This window comes from Oncorhynchus gorbuscha, unplaced genomic scaffold (genome assembly GCF_021184085.1).
Source record: "Oncorhynchus gorbuscha isolate QuinsamMale2020 ecotype Even-year unplaced genomic scaffold, OgorEven_v1.0 Un_scaffold_70:::fragment_2:::debris, whole genome shotgun sequence".
NCBI classification, from domain to species: Eukaryota; Metazoa; Chordata; class Actinopteri; order Salmoniformes; family Salmonidae; genus Oncorhynchus; species Oncorhynchus gorbuscha.
In genome coordinates this window covers 34,663-59,788 of record NW_025745511.1, presented here as the reverse complement: position 1 = coordinate 59,788, position 25,126 = coordinate 34,663, and the positions used below count along the sequence as shown (strand labels likewise).

Sequence of the window (25,126 nt, the reverse complement as noted above, 5' to 3'; positions counted from 1 at the left end):
CATTTACTGTGCGCCGCTAGCTGTTGGGCTGGTGTTTATGCTCTGAGGACATCTGTGGTTCACAGGCGCTCAGCTATCACCCTGGGCTCAAAACGCTCTCCTCTTCCTCTCTCTTCTCTTCTCTGCAGTGTCTTTTCTTCGGTGCATCTCTTCTCCTCTCCTCGCTCCCTCACGGACACTCATTTATTCATGTCTATCGATTCCCCCCACTCTTCAAACAGCTCAGTGTGTCTCTGTCCATCTCAAACTGGAGTGACGGACAGTTAGCAGTGGAAGCGTGTTAGACATGATAATCGTGTCTCGTTGTCTGGTGCAGCTCACTAACATAGAGCATAAGGAATTGAACTTGATTTCAACCTGCTCTGTCGCTCTACTCTGATGATGTGATTTAACTGACTTGGATACAGAGCTTGCCCCCATGATTATGCACACAAATCGTCTTTGGGTAAGGGAAGGACGACTTTGATTTAGTCAGGGCAGAAGCAGCAGCAGCAGCAAATGATCCACCCGGTGCCTGCTGTTGGAAACAGACATTGACATCACACAAATCAATAACCATTCAGACCAATTCAACAGAAAAAAAGGAACAGGGAGAGATTGGAGTTTGGATGCTGTTATCTTTCCCTCTAGGAGATCCGTGCTCGATTACAGTGCCTGATCCAGAGTCCGATGAAGTGTTACGTAACCAATGGCGATTGACAACAGAGAGCTGTTTATAAGGTGACAAGAGGACAGACCGTGATTTGCACAGTAGATATGTTTGCCATCATGTGAGCTCCATCCTGTACTGTAGCAGACCGGGTTTCAAATAGTGTTACTTTGAAAGAGCTTGATGGAGTCTGCCTGGGGAGAACACAGGGCAAGCTCACAAAACACAGCTAAATCATTCGAAAGTACACAATTACTATTTGAACCCAGGTCTGATGTGAGCTCAATCGTGGGACTGTTATGGCTGCGAAGATACCCTCTATCAGAGCAATTGTGATACAAAAAGCCTAGCAAGAACGAGGCACAGTAGTGCTCAGTTGCCTGTGAACTAGGTGAGCGAGACTGTGCAGATAGCAGGTGTCAACATAAGTCTTGTTACACGCAGGCGGTGTCTATGGTATTTCCTGGGAACAAAGCAAACACATCCTCCAAGGACCAACACAGCTCTTTACCTTGCACAGTGAGACAACACATTAGCAGCGGAGGTCACTGTCTCAGAGACACAATGCACTGTCAAGGACACTGTCTTGCCTTTCCCCCTTTAACTATTCACTCCGTCACAGGCCATTCGCAGAGACATGAGAGCTGTTGAGAATGAGATATCTTTGAGCGAAAGACCTTGGCTCTCATCAGATTTCTCTTTCCAGACAATACTGTCTGCCTCGTTGTCATTGAGAGCAAGAAAGCGAGAGAATGAGAGAATGAGAGAATGAGAGAGAGAGAGAGAGAGAGAGAGAGAGAGAGAGAGAGAGAGAGAGAGAGAAAGAAAGCTGTAGTGTGACATCTGAAACCGGCTCAAAGCCTAGCATGAGGTGTGCAACTCTTCCTCTCTCCTTCTCTCTTTCTCTTCTTTCTCTTTCTACCTCTGCAAACCATCCGGCCATTGGTGGGCACCGCGTCTCCATGGCAACCTACCAGATAATCAGCACAGTACCAGAGTACCAAGTGAACTCATTTCACCCACAAGGCGATCTCAAATTGACCCTGGACCTGTAATTGTATCTGCGGGCAATACACTAATTTCACTGCGACCGCTGTCATCCCTGATCCCAGGCCTGTAATATCTGACACTGGCAGAGGTCACTGAGTGCCTCTGGGTGGCCACACTCCTACATTATTCATCAGACGGGGCTGAGGTTTCTGAGTTGCTAAAAAGAGAGACAGGGAGTGTGTGTGTGTGTGTGTGTGTGTGTGTGTGTGTGTGTGTGTGTGTGGGGGGGGGTGATACAGTGGGGTCCATAATTATAGGCACCCTAGCAAAAATACAGTATAAAATAAAGAATACAAATACTGAGCTATATTGTATGCTCACATATTTTTAAGTATATTATTTGATATTAATATAATTGTTCAGAGAAAGACATTTTGTTTAATACAAAACATCTTTTTATTTTATTATTTATTTTATTTCACCTTTATTTAACCAGGTAGGCAAGTTGAGAACAAGTTCTCATTTACAATTGCGACCTGGCCAAGATAAAGCAAAGCAGTTCGACACATACAACGACGCAGAGTTACACATGGAGTAAAACAAAAATACAGTCAATAATACAGTATAAACAAGTCTATATACGATGTGAGCAAATGAGGTGAGAAGGGAGGTAAAGGCAAAAAAAGGCCATGTTGGCAAAGTAAATACAATATAGCAAGTAAAACACTGGAATGGTAGATCTGCAATGGAAGAATGTGCAAAGTAGAAATAAAAATAATGGGGTGCAAAGGAGCAAAATAAATAAATAAATTAAATACAGTAGGGAAAGAGGTAGTTGTTTGGGCTAAATTATAGGTGGGCTATGTACAGGTGCAGTAGCCTGTGAGCTGCTCTGACAGTTGGTGCTTAAAGCTAGTGAGGGAGATAAGTGTTTGCAGTTTCAGAGATTTTTGTAGTTCGTTCCAGTCATTGGCAGCAGAGAACTGGAAGGAGAGGCGGCCAAAGGAAGAATTGGTTTTGGGGGTGACTAGAGAGATATACCTGCTGGAGCGTGTGCTACAGGTGGGAGATGCTATGGTGACCAGCGAGCTGAGATAAGGGGGGACTTTACATAGCAGGGTCTTGTAGATGACATGGAGACAGTGGGTTTGGCGACGAGTATGAAGCGAGTGCCAGCCAACGAGAGCGTACAGGTCGCAATGGTGGGTAGTATATGGGGCTTTGGTGACAAAACGGATTGCACTGTGATAGACTGCATCCAATTTGTTGAGTAGGGTATTGGAGGCTATTTTGTAAATGACATCGCCAAAGTCGAGGATTGGTAGGATGGTCAGTTTTACAAGGGTATGTTTGGCAGCATGAGTGAAGGATGCTTTGTTGTGAAATAGGAAGCCAATTCTAGATTTAACTTTGGATTGGAGATGTTTGATATGGGTCTGGAAGGAGAGTTTACAGTCTAACCAGACACCTAAGTATTTGTAGTTGTCCACGTATTCTAAGTCAGAGCCGTCCAGAGTAGTGATGTTGGACAGGCGGGTAGGTGCAGGTAGCGATCGGTTGAAGAGCATGCATTTAGTTTTACTTGTATTTAAGAGCAATTGGAGGCCATGGAAGGAGAGTTGTATGGCATTGAAGCTTGCCTGGAGGGTTGTTAACACAGTGTCCAAAGAAGGGCCAGAAGTATACAGAATGGTGTCGTCTTCGTAGAGGTGGATCAGAGACTCACCAGCAGCAAGAGTGACCTCATTGATGTATACAGAGAAGAGAGTCGGTCCAAGAATTGAACCCTGTGGCACCCCCGTAGAGAGGTCCGGACAGCAGACCTTCCGATTTGACACACTGAACTCTATTAGAAAAGTAGTTGGTGAACCAGGCGAGGCAATCATTTGAGAAACCAAGGCTGTCGAGTCTGCCGATGAGGATGTGGTGATTGACAGAGTCGAAAGCCTTGGCCAGATCAATGAATACGGCTGCACAGTAATGTTTCTTATCGATGGCGGTTAAGATATCGTTTAGGACCTTGAGCGTGGCTGAGGTGCACCCATGACCAGCTCTGAAACCAGATTGCATAGCAGAGAAGGTATGGTGAGATTCGAAATGGTCGGTAATCTGTTTGTTGACTTGGCTTTCGAAGACCTTAGAAAGGCATGGTAGGATAGATATAGGTCTGTAGCAGTTTGGGTCAAGAGTGTCCCCCCCTTTGAAGAGAGGGATGATCGCAGCTGCTTTCCAATCTTTGGGAATCTCAGACGACACGAAAGAGAGGTTGAACAGGCTAGTAATAGGGGTGGCAACAATTTCGGCAGATAATTTTAGAAAGAAAGGGTCCAGATTGTCTAGCCCGGCTGATTTGTAGGGGTCCAGATTTTCCAGCTCTTTCAGAACATCAGCTGAACGGATTTGGGAGAAGGTGAAATGGGGAAGGCTTGGGCGAGTTGCTGTGGGGGGTGCAGTGCTGTTGACCGGGGTAGGAGTAGCCAGGTGGAAAGCATGGCCAGCCGTAGAAAAATGCTGATTGAAATTCTCAATTATGGTGGATTTATCAGTGGTGACAGTGTTTCCTATCTTCAGTGTAGTGGGCAGCTGGGAGGAGGTGTTCTTATTCTCCATGGACTTTACAGTGTCCCAGAACTTTTTTGAGTTAGTGTTGCAGGAAGCAAATTTCTGCTTGAAAAAGCTAGCCTTGGCTTTTCTAACTGCCTGTGTATAATGGTTTCTAGCTTCCATGAACAGCTGCATATCACGGGGGCTGTTCGATGCTAATGCAGAACGCCATAGGATGTTTTTGGGTTGGTTAAGGGCAGTCAGGTCTGGGGAGAACCAAGGGCTATATCTGTTCCTGGTTCTAAATTTCTTGAATGGGGCATGTTTATTTAAGATGGTTAGGAAGGCATTTAAAAAAATATCCAGGCATCCTCTACTGACGGGATGAGATCAATATCCTTCCAGGATACCCCGGCCAGGTCGATTAGAAAAGCCTGCTCGCTGAAGTGTTTCAGGGAGCGTTTTACAGTGATGAGTGGAGGTCGTTTGACCGCTGACCCATTACGGATGCAGGCAATGAGGCAGTGATCGCTGAGATCTTGGTTGAAGACAGCAGAGGTGTATTTAGAGGGCAAGTTGGTTAGGATGATATCTATGAGGGTGCCCGTGTTTTAGGCTTTGGGGAGGTACCTGGTAGGTTCATTGATAATTTGTGTGAGATTGAGGGCATCAAGTTTAGATTGTAGGATGGCTGGGGTGTTAAGCATGTTCCAGTTTAGGTCGCCTAGCAGCACGAGCTCTGAAGATAGATGGGGGGCAATCAGTTCACATATGGTGTCCAGAGCACAGCTGGGGGCAGAGGGTGGTCTATAGCAGGCGGCAACGGTGAGAGACTTGTTTTTAGAGAGGTGGATTTTTAAAAGTAGAAGTTCAAATTGTTTGGGTACAGACCTGGATAGTAGGACAGAACTCTGCAGGCTATCTTTGCAGTAGATTGCAACACTGCCCCCTTTGGCAGTTCTATCTTATCTGAAAATGTTGTAGTTTGGAATTAAAATTTCAGAATTTTTGGTGGTCTTCCTAAGCCAGGATTCAGACACAGCTAGAACTTCCGGGTTGGCAGAGTGTGCTAAAGCAGTGAATAGAACAAACTTAGGGAGGAGGCTTCTAATGTTAACATGCATGAAACCAAGGCTATTACGGTTACAGAAGTCGTCAAAAGAGAGCGCCTGGGGAATAGAAGTGGCGCTAGGCAATGCAGGGCCTGGATTCACCTCTACATCGCCAGAGGAACAGAGGAGGAGTAGAATAAGGATGCGGCTAAAAGCAATAAGAATTGGTTGTCTAGAACGTCTGGTACAGAGAGTAAAAGGAGGTTTCTGGGGGCGATAAAATAGCATCAAGGTATAATGTACAGACAAAGGTATGGTAGGATGTGAATACAGTGGAGGTAAACCTAGGTATTGAGTGATGAAGAGAGATATATTATCTCTAGAAACATCATTGAAACCAGGAGATGTCATTGCATGTGTGGGTGGTGGAACTAATAGGTTAGATAAGGTATAGTGAGCAGGACTAGAGGCTCTACAGTGAAATAAGCCAATAAACACTAACCAGAACAGCAATGGACAAGACATATTGACATTAAGGAGATGCATGCTTAGTCGAGTGATCAAAAGGGTCTGGTGAGTGGAGAGGTTGGTTGGGGCTCACAGCGATTTAGACAGCTAGCCAGGCCATCGGTAGCAAGCTAGCATAGGATGGAGGTCTGTTATTAGCCACCTCTTGCGTTCCTTAGACACCAGACGTTCTCTTTTGACGACTTCCGTCAGTAGATTAGTGGGGTTCCGTGTGGTAGAGGGGATTAATCCAAATCACACAACAACATCAAAAATAAAAACAATAGATATAGTTATAGAGGCCCAAGAAGAAAAATAAATAAATAATAATAATAAAAATAAATAAATTGTCCGATTGTCTATTCAGATAGCAGCCGATAAGACAGCTAACGGTTAGCAGGCCGCAGATGGGCGTCGGCAGTCCAGTTGTGAAGGCCCGGTGGGGCTCCGCGTAGGCAGTAAAACGGGTCCGGATAGGTGACTGCAGCCCGGGAGTGATTGATGGAACTCTTCTGCTGGCTAGCTCCGGAATAATTGATGTTTGCTTCAGAATCGACGAAAGCCGATAGTCACACGGATAGCAGCTAGCTAGCTGTGAGATCCAGGTATGAATGTCCAGAGTTAGCGGTTGAAATCCAGGGACATGGAGAGAAAAAATTGGGCCGGTAATGTTCCGTTCCGAGCCGCGCTGCGCCGTACAAAACTGGCGATAGATTTTCGAGCTAAAGGATAGCTGATGACCACAAACCGTGGTTAGCTGAATACTAACGATTTGCCAGTAAAGAAGCTAACTAGCTTCTGAACTAGCTTCTGAACTAGCTTCTGATTAGCTTCTGGCTAGCTCCTGGCTAGCTTCTGGCTAGTTTCTGGCTAGCTTCTTGGAGTTTCTGGCTAGCTTCTTGGAGGATTACAGATTTGAGGTAAATAATACTTTTTTACATGACTGTAAGTCGCTTTGGATAAAAGCGTCTGCTAAATGGCATATATTATATTATATATATATATATATATATATTATTTATAAATATAAATTGGTAAGGCGGGTTGCAGGAGAGTGTTTTGAAGATGAGTTTATGGAAAATAAAAAAAATGTATTTGAAAAAAGTTGTAAATATATATATACGGGACAAGACAAGACGAGGACAAAAGACGTCTGAACTGCTATGCCATCTTGGAAGATAGGTTTCAAAATTTTGGACACCCCTGTTTTCAATACTCTAGCACTGTCCCCTTACCAAGAACCATTACAAATTAGCCAAAAACCTGGTTGCCTTTCCCAGGAAGCTGACATTTGGCCACAAGTGAATCTTCCAGCAAGACAATAACCCCAGGCACACATCTAAATCCACAAATAAATGGTTCATTGCCCACATAATTTACATTTTGTAATGTCCATCTCAGTCTCCGGATTTGAACCCCATTGAAAACCTGTGGTTTGAATTGAACAGGGCAGTTCATAAGAGCATACAAAGGATATCAAGGATCTGGAAAGATCCTGTATGGAGGAATGGTTAAGATCCCTCCCAATGTTTTCTCCAATCTAATAAAACATTTTAGAAAAAGGCTCTGTGTCGTTTTCCACACAAGGGGAGGGTGCTGGAGTATTGAAAACAGGGGTGTCAATAATTCTGACCCCTATCATTTTCAGATAATTCCTCTGAGCAATTTCATGAATATAAAATAATATAATTTCCCCATTTTTTTAACGCATACAGTCAGTCATGTCTGCTCATCTGTGCATGTGCGAGCACGTGTGGGTGTGTGATTGTGTGGGTGTGTGTTTCCACCCACCTAGACGTGTTCTCCAGGGTGCTCCGGACTTCATTCATCTGGTCCTTCCCAAAATACACCACTGTGAGGTGGACACGCCCATCCTGCCGCACACACACCTCTCTGCAACAAGCACACACACACACACACACACACACACACACACACACACACACACACACACACACACACACACACACACACACACACACACACACACACACACACACACACACACACACACACACACACACACACACACACACACACACACACACACACACATTAAGACACAATGAATCAAACAGAGCAAGGGACTTACTATACACAACCCAAGTACAGAGAGGGCCATGGGGCAGGTAGCCTAGGTTGTAATCATTTGTTTTGCTTTCAGCAGACGTTCTTCGCTGCGTTTGAAGCTTTCCTGGCGCAACGGAACCGATGGAATAATCGCCAAGGTCCAAACCCTGCACATTTGCACTGGTAGGTAGGCCGAGACAAAAAGTTCAAAGTGTTTGAAAGAAAACACATATTGTATCAATAGAAGAGGTCAGTTCAAAATGGGGTTACAGCGAGATCAGAGAGTACCCTCAAGGGTAGGCGCATACCAGAGGAGGCTGGTGGGAGGAGCTATAGGAGGACAGGCTCATTGTAATGGCTGGAATGGAATCAATGGAACTGTATCAAACACACGGCACTTATGGGAAACCACATTTTTGACTCCGTTCCATGGATTCCAATTCCAGCCATTACAATGAGCCCGTCCTCCTATAGCTCCTCCCAACAGCCTCCACTGGTGCATCCGGTATATGCACAGGCTACATACAGTATTTATTTACGTTTTTATATAGGAGTCACACAACGAGGACCTGGCACCAGACAGAAGCCTAGAGCGATCGATCTCCAGCACTAGTGCGACATTCTAGAACTCTAGCAAGCAGACATTCTGATGGAGACACGCCAAATGTATATGCTGTGCTCAGTAAATGAGTCACATGGCTTCTGAAAGACTGTCAGTTCGACCTCACATTCCTCTTCTCTCCACGTGAATGCGCACACACACACACACACACACACACACGCGCACACACACACATACCACCTCCCCCTCCTCCCTTAAAAAATGGATGAGACCAAAGCATTTGCTCAGCGACTCAGGGAACCTTTGTACAGCATGAACAGCACCACTTTATCACAGGTTCCCTCTGAGTCCAGGGGGCAGTTTAACGTGCTGGGTTTAAGACTGCTACGAAGCAGGATTTGCCAGAAAAAACAAACACCCTCAAAGCCTTGATAAGCAGCTGTGCAGGAGTGTAACAAATTACAGGAATGAAAAGGTCTCTAACAGACAGACATGCCGTGGCTATCAGAGTACAAACAGAACCTTCATACCTCCTATACTCCGAATCCTTACTGCCGCGACAAACTAGGAATGTCAAACATGGATAACTACTGCATATTCTGTTTCTCGTTCCCTTTGACTCGGTTATTGCCTAACATGATCGTAGTTAATACAAGTGAACATGCTTTTTAAAATGTCTTCATTTAACCCGTATTTTACCGTTGTTGTTTCTTTGTGAGGTAGGTTGCCAGAGATGCATGGACATTCTGATTTACCACAACAACCCGGGGAGAGGGGCGAAAAGGCCAATAACACGCATGAATAACTAAGCGGCTCTCACCTGAAGTTGTGCATGAAGTGTCTGAACTTGTCGGCCCTCTGGGAGAGGGGCACTATGATGTTGATGGGGACGTTAGCCGTGTCCACCCTCTCGTTCTTCACCTTCATCAGGGGCCCAAAGGGACGGAACAGAACCAGCTTCCTGAACTCACGGCTCTGGTCCCCTTTGAAGGTGAGCTCATACAGAGTGCCTTTGTCCTTCTCCGTCCGAGCGATACCTGGGGAAGGGAGAAGAGTGAGCTTACCCATACACGTACACACACCAGGGCTGTCAAATGCACACGCACACACACACACACACACACACACACACACACACACACACACACACACACACACACACACACACACACACACACACACACACACACACACACACACACACACACACACACACACACACACACACACACACACACACACACACACACACACACACACACAGCTGAACTGCAGTTCAGTTTATTTGATTATTTGGCATTATAATGTTGATGGCTATCCAATAGTGCATTGTGGATAATCTGCCTGGGTTTTGTCAACTGGTGAATATTTTCTCCACTTTGTTGCCTGAATCTGAAAGTTTTTTGAAACGAGAAGGATAGTCCTTGGCTGTGTGGCCATGGGAGAGAGAGACAGTCCCAGAGAGACAGGGATAGACAGACAGGGCATTTCAAGCTCAGGGAGAGAGAGAGAGAGATACAGGACAGGGAGAGAGGGACAGACAGGGCATTTAAGTGAGAGAGAGAGAGAGTGCAACAGACCGGGAATTTCAGACCTTGGGAGAGAGTGACAGACAGGGTATTTCAGGCCCAGGGAGAGAGAAAGGGCATTTTAAGCCCAGGGAGAGAGAAAGGGCATTTTAAGCCCAGGGAAAGAGAGAAGGGGCATTTTAAGCCCAGGGAGAGAGAGAAAGGGCATTTTAAGCCCAGGGAGAGAGAGAAAGGGCATTTTAAGCCCAGGGAGAGAGAGAGAAAGGGCATTTTAAGCCCAGGGAGAGAGAGAAAGGGCATTTTAAGCCCAGGGAGAGAGAGAAAGGGCATTTTAAGCCCAGGGAGAGAGAGAAAGGGCATTTTAAGCCCAGGGAGAGAGAGAAAGGGCATTTTAAGCCCAGGGAGAGAGAGAAAGACAAACAGGGCAATTCAGGCCCACGGAATGAGAAAGGGACAGACAGGCAGGCAGGCATACCGGCAGACAGACAGAGACACACAGAGAGAGAAATAGTACCTGACCACTGTGACTGACCCAAAATTAATCCTTGACTATGTACAGCAGCCGAAGGCAGACCAGAAGACAGGCTATGTGCACACTGCCCACAAAATGAGGTGGAAACTGAGATGCACTTCTTAACCTCCTGCCAAATGTTTGACCATATTAGAGACACATATTTCCTCAGATTACACAGACCCACAAAGAATTCGAAAACAAATCCAATTTCGATAAGCTCCCATATCTATTGGGTGAAGTAACACAGTGTTTCATCACAGCAGCACGATTTGTGACCTATTGCCACAAGAAAAGGGCAACCAGTGAAGAACAAACACTATTGTAAATACGACCTATATTTTTGTTTATTTATTTTCCCATTTCTACTTTAACTATTTGCACATCATTAAAACACTACTGTTAGGTTCTAAATAACAGGGTAAAATGTGAAGGACAACTATGAAAAGCTGTTTTTTAAACCCGCCTCCTATGCTGAGTCTCCTCCTTACACATCTGGACAGCCAATACATCTCGGTTTCTAGGCAGGACGTTAGTGATGCATGTTCTTTCTCACTTCATCTGACCTGACATCGGCCCAAATTCCTCACTCCTCCCCCAACTGACGGCTGTCCTCTTGACTTGTACCAGACTGTGGCCCTTCTCCTTTCCATAGGATACCTGATGTCTAACAATAACATGTTCTGCATTCTCCGCTCTCCCTCCCTTCAACATTTCAAGTTTAGAATTCAGAACCCATCAGTACATAGACATAATATCACATTTGAAATGTCTTTATTCTTTTGGAACTTTTGTGAGTGTAATGTTACATTTTTATAGGTCCTTCTGTAGCTCAGTTGGTAGAGCATGGCGCTTGTAACGCCAGGGTAGTGGGTTCGATCCCCGGGACCACCCATATGTAGAATGTATGCACACATGACTGTAAGTCGCTTTGGATAAAAGCGTCTGCTAAATGGCATATATTATTATATATTATAGTATATTTCACTTTTGTTTAGTATCTATTTCACTTGCTTTGGTAATGTAAACATGTTTCCCATGCCAATAAAGCCCCTTAAACTGACATTGAAATTGAATTGAGAGTGAGCAGGGGGGGGGGGGGGTCGAGAGAGAGACAGAAACTGAAACTGACAGAGAGAGAGAAAGAGAGACAGAAACTGAAACTGACAGAGAGAGAGAGAGAGACAGGGCATTAATGACAGGGCATTTTACGCCCAGAGAGAGATGGCCAGAAAGGGCATTTCAGGCCAATGTAAAGATCCCCGACCTCTCCTCTCTGCTCCTAGGTGGACTTTGCTGGGGCCCTGAGCCATCTGCCACTATGACAGCTGAAGGAGACTGGTCATGCATAGAGATCCTACTTACACTGGATTTACAACGCCTCACAGTAGTTAATACCCAGACATATCACTCAACAACAATACAGATTACTCAGTCCCCCCTTCACAGCTGTGCACTGTCAGTCAAAACCTCTTGTTTCAAAGATGACATGACTGGACTGAACAAAAACACAGCAAGAGTGTGAGGTTCGTCATCACGAAAGCAAAATTCTGTCCTGAAATAATTATTGGAATGTCTCTACGGAAAATGCATTTACTTTACTCCCATTTCAAAACATTCTACATTCTACTTTCGATTACTCCAAGAATAAAAACGGGATATTTTAAGTCACGAAACAATGCAGTAGAATCTAGCACAGTATCAAAACTGCAGGCTACTGTATTCTCCCGATAGAAAACACAGGAAGCTGCAAAAGCCGAGCGGGAATAGCTTGTGATCCCCAGTCCGATAGTGGCAAGACTAACTTCCTGTGATAAGAGCCATCTTCTCTTAACTCTTGGGACAGGGTGGGCTGTGGCTCCTCAGCCCAGACTCCATGTACCACATAAACATGTTTTTTCACATTCACACAGCATACAGGATAGGATATTCATTTGATCACCCTGTTGCAGGATAACTTTACTGCAAAAAATGTATCAACCCCTATGAAAATGTCCATTAACTGTAATCCACAGGCAGCCCAATTCTGATATATATTTCCACTCATTTTGACCAATCACATCAGCTCTTTTAGGGGCGGCAGGTAGCCTATTGGGTAGCGCGTAAGGGCCAGTAAGCGAAAGGTTGCTGGATCAAATCTCTGAGATGTCATTCTGCCCCTGAACAAGGCAGTTAACCCACTGTTCCCCAGTAGGCAATCATTGTAAATAAGAATTTGTTCTTAACTGACTTGCCTAGTTACATTTAAAAAAAAAAAACTATTTTCACATCAGATCTTTTTCAGAGCTGATTTGATTGGTCTAAAGAGAACAAAAGATTAGAATTGGGCTATCTCTCTAATAGCAGCCATAATCATTCACATTTCCTCTTGCTGCATGATTATTTTCCTGCTGTAGCAAACTGGCTCAAATTAAAATCCTACACCTGTACCACTCCATTTCCACCCAAACCCTCTCTTTTGCTTTCATTCTTTTTTCTTCTAGTTTGTCTCTCCCTCTCGTTTCCTTCCCCTCTCACTCCCCTTCTACTCTGTCCCTCTTATTCCTTGTTGTCTCGTTGCGCCACTCTCATACTTTCTGTGCGACAGCTGAGCAAACCCACCCAGGGCAGCTCCTGAAAAACACCATTCAGTACAGCCAATGGGTGGTGTTCAGTATTTGTGTTCAGTCGCGGCTCGCTAGCTGAGAATTGGCAGGGGTCTTAATGCTCCCTTTGTAATCGTCAGCATCTCAACAAAGCTTCAAGTTGTCTGGATGAATGAAAAGGTACTTGTCCACTGGTACAACTCATTTAAAAGGATGGGCAAGGAGAACTTCATTGCTAATATAAAGACAGTTCATTAAGTAGCCTACACGGCCGCTTTCATTTTTGTTGTTGAACAATGGTTGTTGTTTGCAACTTGCTACACAGCCACGTCCAACTACAGAGTACTCTTTGGATTACCCAGGAACAAATTGGCTATCTACAGGGTCAAAAAACACATTTAAAGAGTTTATTTCCAAAACGCTATATCTACCAATGTTTCACGTGTATTTTCCCCAGAAATAATTGCTTACGGATACCTTCATGTGTGTCAAATATTGCTGTTCTCAGATTAGTAAATCATAGATTTTAGGTGTGTATTAAAAATGTGATTTTTTTTCTCTCAAAACGCTAGATAACGCTAGTTCGTATACTCTACGTATATTCGACTGTGATCTGTGGTTGTCTCCACCACCTATCTTAAGACGAATGCACTAACTGTAAGTCACTCTGGGTAAGAGAATCTGCTAAATGACGGAAATGTAAAATATCAACGTTTTACATACAGATCTCATATTACTGTATTGAGTCATTTTATTTTTAAAATATTGATGTTACAAATGTATCATTTTTCTACATTGTAGAATAATAGTGAAATCAATTTTTATTGGTCGCATAGACATGGTTAGCAGATGTTTAATGTACGTGTAGTGAAATGCTTGTGCTTCTGGTTCTGACCATGCAGTAATACATAACAAGTAATATAACAAATTACAACAAATTCAATGACTACCTTATACACACAAATGTAAAGGGATGAATGAGAATATGCACATATAGGCAAGTTGCAGTAGATGGTATGGAACAGTACATACAGTTGAAGTCGGAAGTTTACATACACCTTAGCCAGATAGATTTAAACTCAGTGTTTCACAATTCCTGACATTTAATCCTAGTACAAATTCCCTGTCTTCGGTCAGTTAGGATCACCACTTTATTTTAAGAATGTGAAATGTCATAAAAAAAGCAGAGAATTATTTATTTCAGCTTGTATTTCTTTCATCACATTCCCAGTGGGTATGAAGTTTACATACACTCAATTAGTATTTGGTAGCATTGCCTTTAAATTGTTTATCTTGGGTCAAACGTTTTGGGTAGCCTTCCACAAGATTCCCACAATAAGTTGGGTGAATTTGGCCCATTCCTCCTGACAGAGCTGGTGTAACTGAGTCAGGTTTGTAGGCCTCCTTGCATGTACATGCTTTTTCAGTTCTGCCCACAAATGTTCTATGGGATTGAGGTCAGGGCTTTGTGATGGCCAGTCCAATACCTTGACTTTGTTGTCCTTAAGCCATTTTGCCACAACTTTGGAAGTATGCTTGGGGTCATTGTCCATTTGGAAGAACCATTTGCGACCAAGCTTTAACTTACTGACTGATGTCTTGAGATGTTGCTTTAATATTTGCACATAATTTGTCTTCCTCATGATGCCATCTATTTTGTGAAGTGCACCAGTCCCTCCTGCAGCTAAGCACCTCCACAACATGATGCTGCCACCCCCGTGCTTCACAGTTGGGATGGTGTTCTTCGGCTTGCAAGCATCCCCCTTTTTCCTCCAAACATAACGATAGTCATTATGGCCAAACAGTTACATTTTTTTTCATCAGACCAGAGGACATTTCTCCAAAGAGTACGATCTTTGTCCCCATGTGCAGTTTTTTATGGTGGCTTTGGAGCAGTGGCATCTTCCTTGCTGAGCGGCCGTTCAGGTTGTGTCGATATAGGACTAGTTTTTACTGTGGATATAGATCATTTTGTACCTGTGTCCTCCAGCATCTTCACAAGGTCCTTAGCTCTTGTTCTGGGATTAATTTGCACTTTTCGCACCAAAGTACATTCATCTCTAGGAGACAGAATGCGTCTCCTTCCTGAGTGGTATGACGGCTGCGTGGTGCCATGGTGTATATACTTGCATACTATTGTTTGTACAGATGAACGTGGTATCTTCAAGCATTTGGAAATTGCTCCCAAGGATGAACCAGACTTGTGGAAGTCTACCATTTATTTTCTGAGGTCTTTGCTGATTTCTTTTGATTTTCCCACGATGTCAAGCAAAGACGCACTGAGTTTGAAGGTAGGCCTTGAAATACATCCACAGGTACATCTCCAATTGACTCACATGATGTCGATTAGCCTATCAGAAGTTACTAAAGCCTTTTCTGGAATTTTCCAAGCTGTTTAAATGCACAGTCAACTTAGTGTATGTAAACTTCTGACCCACTGGAATTGTGATACAGTGAATTATAAGTGAATTATAAATTAAATAATCTGTCTGTAAACAATCGTTGGAAAAATGACATGTGTCATGCACAAAGTAGATTTGCCAAAACTATAGTTTGTTAACAAGAAATTTGTGGAGTCGTTGAAAAACGAGTATTAATGACTCCAACCTAAGTGTATATAAACTTCCCACTTCAACTGTACATATGAGATGAGTAATGTAGGATATGTAAACATTTGTCAGAGTCGTGTGTATAGGTGGCAGGGAAGTCAGGCGGAGGAGAGTCAAACAGTGTGTAAGTGGAATATTTTAATAAATGCCAACTTATCATGCTCCAAACACCAATATATACATACATAAATAAACATGGGTACGAGGACCCGTCGCGCACCTATACAACCATAAAACAACACTGACATAAAACAATCTCTGACAAACACATGAGGGGAAACAGAGGGTTAAATACCCAACAGGTAATGAATGGGATTGAAACCAGGTGTGTGGGAAGACAAGACAAAACCAATGGAAAATGACAAATGGATCAATGATGGCTAGAAGACCGGTGACATCGACCGCCGAGCACCGCCCGAACAAGATGAGGCAACGACTTCAGTAGAAGTCGTGACAACATTATTGAAGTGCCGCTATTTAAAGTGTCTAGTGATACCTTTATTACAGTAAGTCCATTTATTAAAGTGGCCAGATATTTGAGTCTGTATGTCAACAGCCACTTTATGTTAGTGATGGCTGTTTAACAGTCTGCTGGCCTTTGAGATAGAAGCTGCTTTTCAGTCTCTCGGTCCCAGCTTTGATGCACCTGTACTGACCTCGCCTTCTGGATGATAGTGGGGTTAACAGGCAGTGGCTCGGGTGGTTGTTGTCGTTGATGATCTTTTTGGCCTCCCTGTGTCATCGGGTGCTGTAGGTGTTCTGGAGGGCAGGTAGTTTGCCCCCTGTGATGCGTTGTGCAGACCGCAGTACCCTCTGGTAGTGTACCAGCTGGTAGTGTACCAGCCGTTGAAGGCGGTGCAGTTGCTGTACAAGGCGGTGTACAGCCCGACAACACAGCCCGACAGGATGCTCTCGATTGTGCATCTGTAAAAGTTTGTGAATGTTTTAGGTGACAAGCCAAATTTCTTCAGCCTCCTGAGGTTGAAGAGGCGCTGTTATGCCTTCTTCACCACACTGTCTGTATGGGTGGATCATTTCAGTTTGTCCGTGATGTGTACGCCGAGGAACTTTCCACCTTCTCCACTACTGTCCCGTCTATGTGGATGGGGGAGGGGGTGTCTCCCTCTGCTGTGTCCTGAAGTTCACGATCATCTCCTTTGTTTTATTGACATTGAGTGAGAGGTTCTTTTCCTGACACCACACTCCGAAGGCCCTTCCTGTAGGCCGTCTCATCGTTGTTGGTAATCAAGCCTACCACTGTAGTGTCATCTGCAAACTTGATGATTGATTTGGAAGTGTGCATGGCCTCGCAGACACGGTGAACAGGGAGTACAGGAGATGGCTGAGAATGCACCCTTGTGGGGCCCCAGTGTTAAGAATCAGCGGGGAGATGTTGTTTCCTACCTTCACCACCTGGGGGGCGGCCCGTCAGAAAGTCCAGGACCCAGTTGCACAGGACGGGGTCGAGACCCAGGGTCTCGAGCTTAATGACGAGTTTGGAGGGTACTATGGTGTTAAATGCTGAGTAGTAGTCAATGAACAGCATTCTTACATAGGTATTCTTCTTGTCCAGATGGGTTAGGGCAGTGTGCAATGTGGTTGCGATTCCATCGTCTGTGGATCTATTGGGGCGGTAAGGAAATTGAAGTGGGTCTAGGCTATCAGGTAGGATGGAGGTTGATATGGTCCTTGACTAGTCTCTCAAAGCACTTCATGATGACAGAAGTGAGTGCAACGGGGTTATAGTCATTTAGTTCAGTTACCATAGCTTTCTTGTGAACAGGAACAATGGTGGCCATCTTGAAGCATGTGGTAAGAACAGACTGGGATAGGGATTGAATGTGTCCATAAACACACCGGCCAGCTGGTCTGCGCATGCTCTGAGGACGCGGCTAGGGTTGCCGTCTGGGCCGGCAGCCTTGCGAGGGTTAACATGTTTAAATGTTTTACTCACGTCAGTCACGGAGAAGGAGAGCCCACAGGTTTTGGTAGCGGGCTGTGTCAATGGCACTGTATTGTCCTCAAAGCGAGCAAAGAAGTTGTTTAGCTTGTCTGGGAGCAAGATGTCAATGTCCACGACGGGGCTAGTGTTATTTTTGTAATATGTGATTGACTGTAGGCCCTGACACATACGTCTCGTGTTTGAACGGTTTGATTCCCAATGGAATAACACATTAGGAATCATGTAGTAACCAAAAAATATATTTTAGATTTTAGATTCTTCAAAGTTGCCACCCTTTGCCTTGATGACAGCTTTGCACACTCTTGGCATTTTCTCAACCAGCTTCACCTGGAATGCTTTACCAACAGTCTTGAAGGAGTTCCACATATGCTGATCACTTGTTGGCTGCTTATCCTTCACTCTGTGGACCAACTCATCCCAAACCATTTCAATTGGGTTGAGGTCGGGTGATTGTGGAAGCCAGGTCATCTGATATAGCACCATCACTCTCCTTCTTGGTCAAATAGCCCTTACACAGCCTGAAGGTGTGCTGGGTCATTGTCCTGTTGAAAACAAAGGAAAATCCCACTAAGCACAAACCAGATGAGATGGTGTATCACTGCAGAATGCTGTAGGAGCCATGCTGGTTCAGTGTGCCTTGAATTCTAGTGCCATCAGCAAATTACCATCACACCTCTTCCTCCATGCTTCACGGTGGGAACCACACCATCTGTTCACCTACTCTGCGTCTCACAAAGACACGACGGTTGGAACCAAAAATCTCAAATTTGGACTCATCAGCCCAAAGGACAGATTTCCACCGGTCTAATGTCCATTGCTCATGTTTCTTGGCCCAAGCAAGTTTCTTCTCCTTGTTGGTGTCCTTTAGTAGTGGTTTATAATATAATAATATAATAATAATATAGTAGTGGTTTCTTTGCAGCAATTTGACCACAAAGGCCTGATTCACACAGTCTCCTTTGAACAGTTGATTTTGTGATATGTGTTACTTGAACTCTGTGAATCATTTCTTTGGGCTAAAATTTCTGACATGCAGTTAACTCTAATGAACTCTTCAGCAGATGTAACTCTGGTTCTTTCCTGTGGCGGTCCTCATGAGAGCCAGTTTCCTCATTGAGCTTGATAGTTTTTGCAACTGCACTTGAAGAAAGTTCTTGCTTATTTGAGCTGTTCTTGCCACAATATGAACTTGGTCTTTTACCAAATAGGGCTATCTTCTGTATACCACCCTGTCACAACACAACTGATTGGCTCAAACGGATTAAGAAGGAAAGAAATACCACAAATTAACTTTTAACCAGGCACACTTGTTAATTGAAAATAATTCCAGGTGAATAACTCATGAAGCTGGTTGAAAGAATGCGAAGAGTGTGCAAAGCTGTCATCGTGGCAAAGTCGCTCTGGATAAGAGCGTCTGCTAAATGACTTAAATGTAAATGTAAATGTACTTTGAAGAATCTAAAATACATTTTGATTTGTTTAACACCTTTTTGGTAACTACAATGATTCCATATGTGTTATTTCATAGTTTTGATGTACCTGCACTATTATTCTATATCGCCTTTTGGAAAGAAACTCTTAATTCCTTATGAGTATGTTTAAGAGCCGATACCTGAACAAGTACTTCAAGGGAGAGATAGAGGTACATAAACAATTATGTGTTTTCAGTATATTTTTGGTATGTTGACACACACAGACAGACACAGATAGACACCACACGCAAAGGCAGGCACACACACACACACACACACACACACACACACACACACACACACACACACACACACACACACACACACACACACACACACACACACACACACACACACACACACACACACACACACACACACACACACACACACACACACACACACACACACACACACACTTTCCCTCTCCAAGGTTTCACATAGGAATTAGTCAGACATGGCCCCAGTAAAGATGTTGACCTTTCAGAGGAAGCGGCCCCTCTCTCTGAGCTTGTAGAGATGCTACAAACTGAATGGAAAGCAGCTGCACTCATTTCCTACTCCAAATCATGCTAGACTAGCTGGATATCCTGGCTGTGGCTCTTCAGCACCTCTATTATGGCTATCACACAGCAAAGCAAGACAACAACAAAAAAAACAAGAAGGAACACACAAACATGTTCGTTTACGGATGTGGTTTACTGGAGAATATACAGAAACAATCGTTAGATTTTCTTTGTTGGAAATGGGGATGTGCTGATTATTTATTTGTTCGGGCTGGAGTTCAATTTGGTGAATTAGTTGTTTTTACTCCATATCATTTTTATTCAAACCATGTCAGTATTCCAACTGCCACTCCACAATGTAGCTATTGTAAGCTATCATAGAGTAGTGTGGAGCAGAACCTTGTATATATGCCATACACAGGAGGCTATTGAGAGGAGGATGGCTCATAATAATGGCTGGAACGGAGCAAATGGAATGACACCAATTTGATACCATTCCACTCATTCTGCTCCAGCCATTACCACGAGCCCGTCCTCACCAATTATACATACACAGTATGTATATCATTATGGCTGTATACATATGGCTCCGGTATGGAGCTTAGTGACTCACCTTCTATGAAGTCTGATGGGGAGTAGACCTTGGTGGTCCGGCCCTTGTCTGTTCCGTCTCGGGGTGTGTTGAGGCTCCGCAGGGCTGTCTCCAGCGCTTCACTCAGCTCATCCCTCCGGTCCTTCCTCACGGGCTTCTCCTCAGGGTGCCTGGTCAGGCCCATCTCCAGCTGGTACACCCTCTGCAGGGTGAAGCTCTCAAAGGGCACCACGGCGTACTCATTGGGTAGTCTGGTCCCCTGGTGGACCTCCGCCCGGCCCAGCTGACTGCGAAGGAACTCCTGGAGGTCCGTGTGGCTCCTGTCAGCCCCAGGCCCCTGGCCTCCCTCCCCGAGGGCACCTCCTCCTGGGGACTGTCCGCCCTGGCCTCTCCCTGCCGCCCGTTCCATTGTGTCTTGAACTCCTTTGAGCTGCTCACTACGCTCCTGCAGTGCTTCTTTTAACTGGGCGATCTGCTTCTTCAGACTCGCCATGTGTAGCTTGTGCTGCTCCTCACGCTCCGCTAGCATGGCCTGGTAGTCCTCCCGCCCCGGGGGTCCGCTCTGACCCGCCCCTATGCCCCCTGCTGCCCCTACCCCCAGCCCGGGGCGTGGCAGGGCGTGGCTCACCAGGTTGTCCTCGGAGTGGGGGCTGCAGGTCATGACGTAGAGCAGGGACAGAGAGCAGCACACTAGGACCAATAGCACGCCCACACGGGACACCCAGGCCAGCAGACCCCTCCGCAGCATCCCGCTATCACCGAGAGGATCCAGGGATACACACACACACACCCTTACCCTCCAGCAGTCTCACCGCCCACTAAAATCTGATTGTCTTTGTGATTGATATTAATGTCTGACTAACCAAAGAAGATCCGCCTGAATGATCATTTTGGCCATTATAAGGGACATCTCAACATTGCTCATACCATTGTCTGGATTCCTCATCCTTATGTTTGCGGTCAAGGGTGAGGCCCATTGGTCACGTCTCCTTCTCCTTCCCCACTGGCTGGGACCCAGTAAGGTTTGACGAGGTCCAGAACCTGGCTATTTCTATTTCCGATCCGGTCATTGGTAACAGACGCCATTCACCAGTGACTCACATCACATATGGTCCCACTACTTTCTCTGTGCACCCTGCTCTTTCCTTCCTGTCTGATGCTGCTGTTGCATTACAGGCCACTGAGAGAATGTCTGTCTGGGATTCGTTGTTTATTCCACTCGACTCATGTTGAGGGGTGATGACACATGACTAGTCTTCCTGTACCTGATTGAGTAAACTGCATAGAGTGAGAAAACAAACCACATCCCTTAAAAGAAAGTGAATGAACATTTTTGGTTGTTCGCAGTTTCTTCATGGTGTATATCTCTTCCATGAGTTGCCTTCTGGAGAGAGAGAGAGAGATAGCAGGAGAGAGAGAGAGAGATAGCAGGAGAGAGAGAGTGAGAGAGAGTTAAAACTCAGTTGGTATGAAAGCGCCGTTAAGGTTCCTGATTATATGATGTCATCACTGTCATTAACATCCCATAGTCATCTCAGAATCAATTTCTTCAAATCTCCTTCATCTAGACATATGCCTTGTTATATACGATTGCTTGGCTCTCTGAGAATGAAGAGCTTCACTTTGTGGTAAAAGCTCTCGATATGCTGCAGTATAAAACTGTGACGTTGTATTTTCAGAGATACATTTTTCAAAATCATAAACCTGGGAGGGCTAGAGGTCTGCATGAGGTCTAATGTCTATTGCATGAGGATGTGGGGAAGGAAAACAGTTTCAATATCTAACTCAAGATTACAAAACATGCCACTCAATTTGAACTGAAAGCATGGGTTTGTACCTAGCGACACAGCCAAGCCAATGCCAAGCATCTTGCAATCCCTCTAACAATGTTGCCAGTGATGACAGTGTGGCACTATGTGGGCTGTTCTAAAAGCATTAGGGACTGTAGATGTATGTGGACACTTTTGCCTGCCTGTCCTCTCACTGTGGAACAACTGGATCAGTAGAAGACAAGCACAAGCACAAAACAAGCAAGAAAACGGGCCATTTACACACCCACACAAACGCTCTCTCTTTATCTCGGTCTCTCTGTCTTTCTCTCTCGTCCACAAGAACATTTCCGTAATCACATGAAGGAAGACTGTATGGACAGAGATAGAAAAAGACTGCTTGCATGTTAGGCCTATGTTTCCAAGCCTGTGGTGCACGTCTTGTGCAGGTTTATTTATGTGTGCTGTGCAAAATGGAAGCGCGGATTCACGTGTGTTTGGGAGTGTAGTTACTGTGTAGTTAGTGGGTCTGTACGCGTATCTCCCTGTTGACTCACCACACAATGATCTATTTTATACTGTACCAGTCAAAGGTTGACACACCTAATCATTCAAGGGTTTTTCTTTATTTTACTATTTTCTACATTGTAGAATAATAATGAAGACTTCAAAGCTATGAAATAACACATATGGAATCATGTAATAACCAAAGAAAGTGTTAAAAAAAATTGAAATATATTTTTTGATTTTTCATAGTAGCCACCTTTTGCCTTGATGACATCTTTGCACACTCTTGGCATTCTCTCAACCAGCTTCAGTTATGCTGAGCACTTGTTGGCTGCGGTCCAACTCATCCCAAACCATCTCAATTGGGTTGAGGTCGGGTGATTGTGGAGTCTTAGGGCATCTGCTGCACTCCATCACTCTCCTTCTTGGTCAAACAGCCCTTACACAGCCTGGAGGTGTGTTGGGTCATTGTCATGTTGAAAAACAAATGATAGTGGGACTAAGTGCAAACCAGATGGGATGGCAGAATGCTGTAGTAGCCATGCTGGTTAAGTGTGCCTTGAATTCTAAATAAATCACAGACAGTGTCACCAGCAAACCAACCCCACACCATCACACCTCCTCCTCCATGCTTCACGGTGGGAACCACACATGCGGAGATCACCCGTTCACCTACTCTGCATCTCACAAAGACACGATGGTTCATGCAAAATCTCTAATCTGGACTCATCAGATCAAAGGACAGATTTCCACCGGTCTAATGTCCATTGCTTGTGTTTTTTTGGCCCAAACAAGTCTCTTCTTATTATTGGTGTCCTTTGGTAGTGGTTTCTTTGCAGCCATTCGACCATGAAGGCCTGATTCACGCAGTCTCCTCTGAACAGTTGATGTGGAGATGTGTCTGTTACTTGAACTGTTACTTGAAAAAATTGGGTCTGCAATCTGGAGGTGCAGTTATTGAACGTTATCTTCTACAGCAGAGGTAACTCTGGGTTTTCCTTTCCTGTGGTGGTCCTCGTGAGAGCCAAATAAAATATATTTTGTTTAACACTTTTTTGGTTAGTACATGATTCCATATCTGTTATTTCATAGTTTTGATGTCTTCACTATCATTCTACAATGTAGAAAATAGTCCAAATAAAGAAAAACCCTTGAATGAGTAGGTGGGCCCAAACTTTTGACCGGTAGTGTAGGCTCAATGCAGCCTGCTACTAATGAAAAGACCAGTTAAGTCAGAATAGCGGGCTGTATAGGTCCTGTGCTCTGTGCCTGGGCTGCTGGGTCAAACCAGTCGCTGATGCGTACATAAGCATTTACGAAATGAATGCATTATGTAGGGATTATGAATGTGTTACGGACATAGACACCATTGACAAAAAGGTTCCCAGATGACTTTGGCCTTCCTGCAACAGCACCACGACTACTTTCGATCTCAAGAATCTAAAGTGGCTTCCTCCTTGTCAGGATTTGGCCAGGGTTGTTCCGGTTTTTGGTCACTAGATGCCCCCATTGTGCCTTTTGACCTTTTGTTTTCCCTTGATCCCCATTATTATTTGCACCTGTGCCTCGTTTCCCCTGATTGTATTTAAACCCTTTGTTTTCCTCTGTTCTTTGCTCTGTGTTTGTATGTTAGCACCCAGCCCTAGTACTCTGAGAACTCTTGTTGATCCCGGTGGACTCTCTTGTGGAATTCTGTTTTTTTTGTTCTTGTTTGTTTGTTTTTTGAGTATCTTTTGAGGCTTTTTGTGCTTTACCTTCCACCTTGTGGATTTACCTTTTTTGTCTTGGAGGATTACCTTTGTTCTTGTAGGATTCCTTTTGAGGTTGTGGAGTTACATGTTTTCCTGAACTTCACTTTTTACTTCATTAAATACACCGTCTCAAGTACTGCTGTGTCTGCCTCATCTTCTGGGTTCTGCCGACTATTCGTGGCTCAGTTGGTAAGTGACTGTTTCTCATTCCGGAGACCCGGGTTCGTAACCGGGTCCTGACACTGCTCTTGTCTCCTCTCCTTCATCGTTGCTGGTCTGAGGTTGACTGCGTAAGTGAACACAATGTGGGGGAGCCTGAATGATAGGAATGAACTTTCACCTGCCTGGCTACATTATAAACTGCAAAGGAGACGAGAGGATGTGACGTTAAGACTATTGAGATGTAGCCTACTCTATGAGTCCATATAGCCTGTAATTACCAGGCATCCTTCTAGGAGCAGAGATTCCCACCCAACAGAGCCAGGGACTGGGTGTTGGGAGGAGAGACTGAATGAATGGTGACTCACAGCCAAACCGCTGACTCTCAATGGATAGATCCACTGGTTGTCATTTAACTCCCCAAGGGAATGGACTGGGCTGTCATACCACAATATATAACCTCGAAATCCTATTACGGGATGACGTGCTCTTCCCTAACATTCATAATTAAATAATGATGTATTATTCAATTACAGCATCCTTATACTGATTCTATCGACATTTAGCACAATGTAACCCTCGTGTGAAACTTGAATAAGATCAGTACGAAAAAGTAACATCTGAAGAACGCCTAACATCTACATCTACTTCTGGGACCTCGGGTAATTTGTCAACTGAGCTAACCTATAAGTCGTGACTTAATTTCCAACTGAAGTAAAACAAACTGCCATTGTACTGCAGTCAGGAAATGATGTGCCTTTTTTTCCCTCCTCATTTTGGCACATCTCATCTCAGCAGT

The 25,126-nt window shown here is 44.5% G+C and overlaps 1 protein-coding gene across 3 annotated transcripts in view; it reads right to left on the bottom strand.

Annotated features, from left to right (window-relative positions):
* The window catches only part of LOC124019130 (chondroitin sulfate N-acetylgalactosaminyltransferase 1-like), a 42,979-nt gene that overhangs the window by 8,889 nt on the left and 8,964 nt on the right, over window positions 1-25,126 (bottom strand). For all 3 annotated transcript variants that reach the window (XM_046334506.1, XM_046334505.1, XM_046334507.1), the window contains 4 exons: window positions 21,069-21,525; window positions 20,163-20,893; window positions 9,195-9,411; window positions 7,534-7,635 (listed from right to left, as the gene is read on the bottom strand). In XM_046334506.1, the coding sequence (XP_046190462.1) occupies window positions 7,534-7,635; window positions 9,195-9,411; window positions 20,163-20,893; window positions 21,069-21,118 (1,100 nt within the window). In that variant the 5' untranslated portion in view covers window positions 21,119-21,525. The remainder of the gene's footprint in view (window positions 1-7,533; window positions 7,636-9,194; window positions 9,412-20,162; window positions 20,894-21,068; window positions 21,526-25,126) is intronic.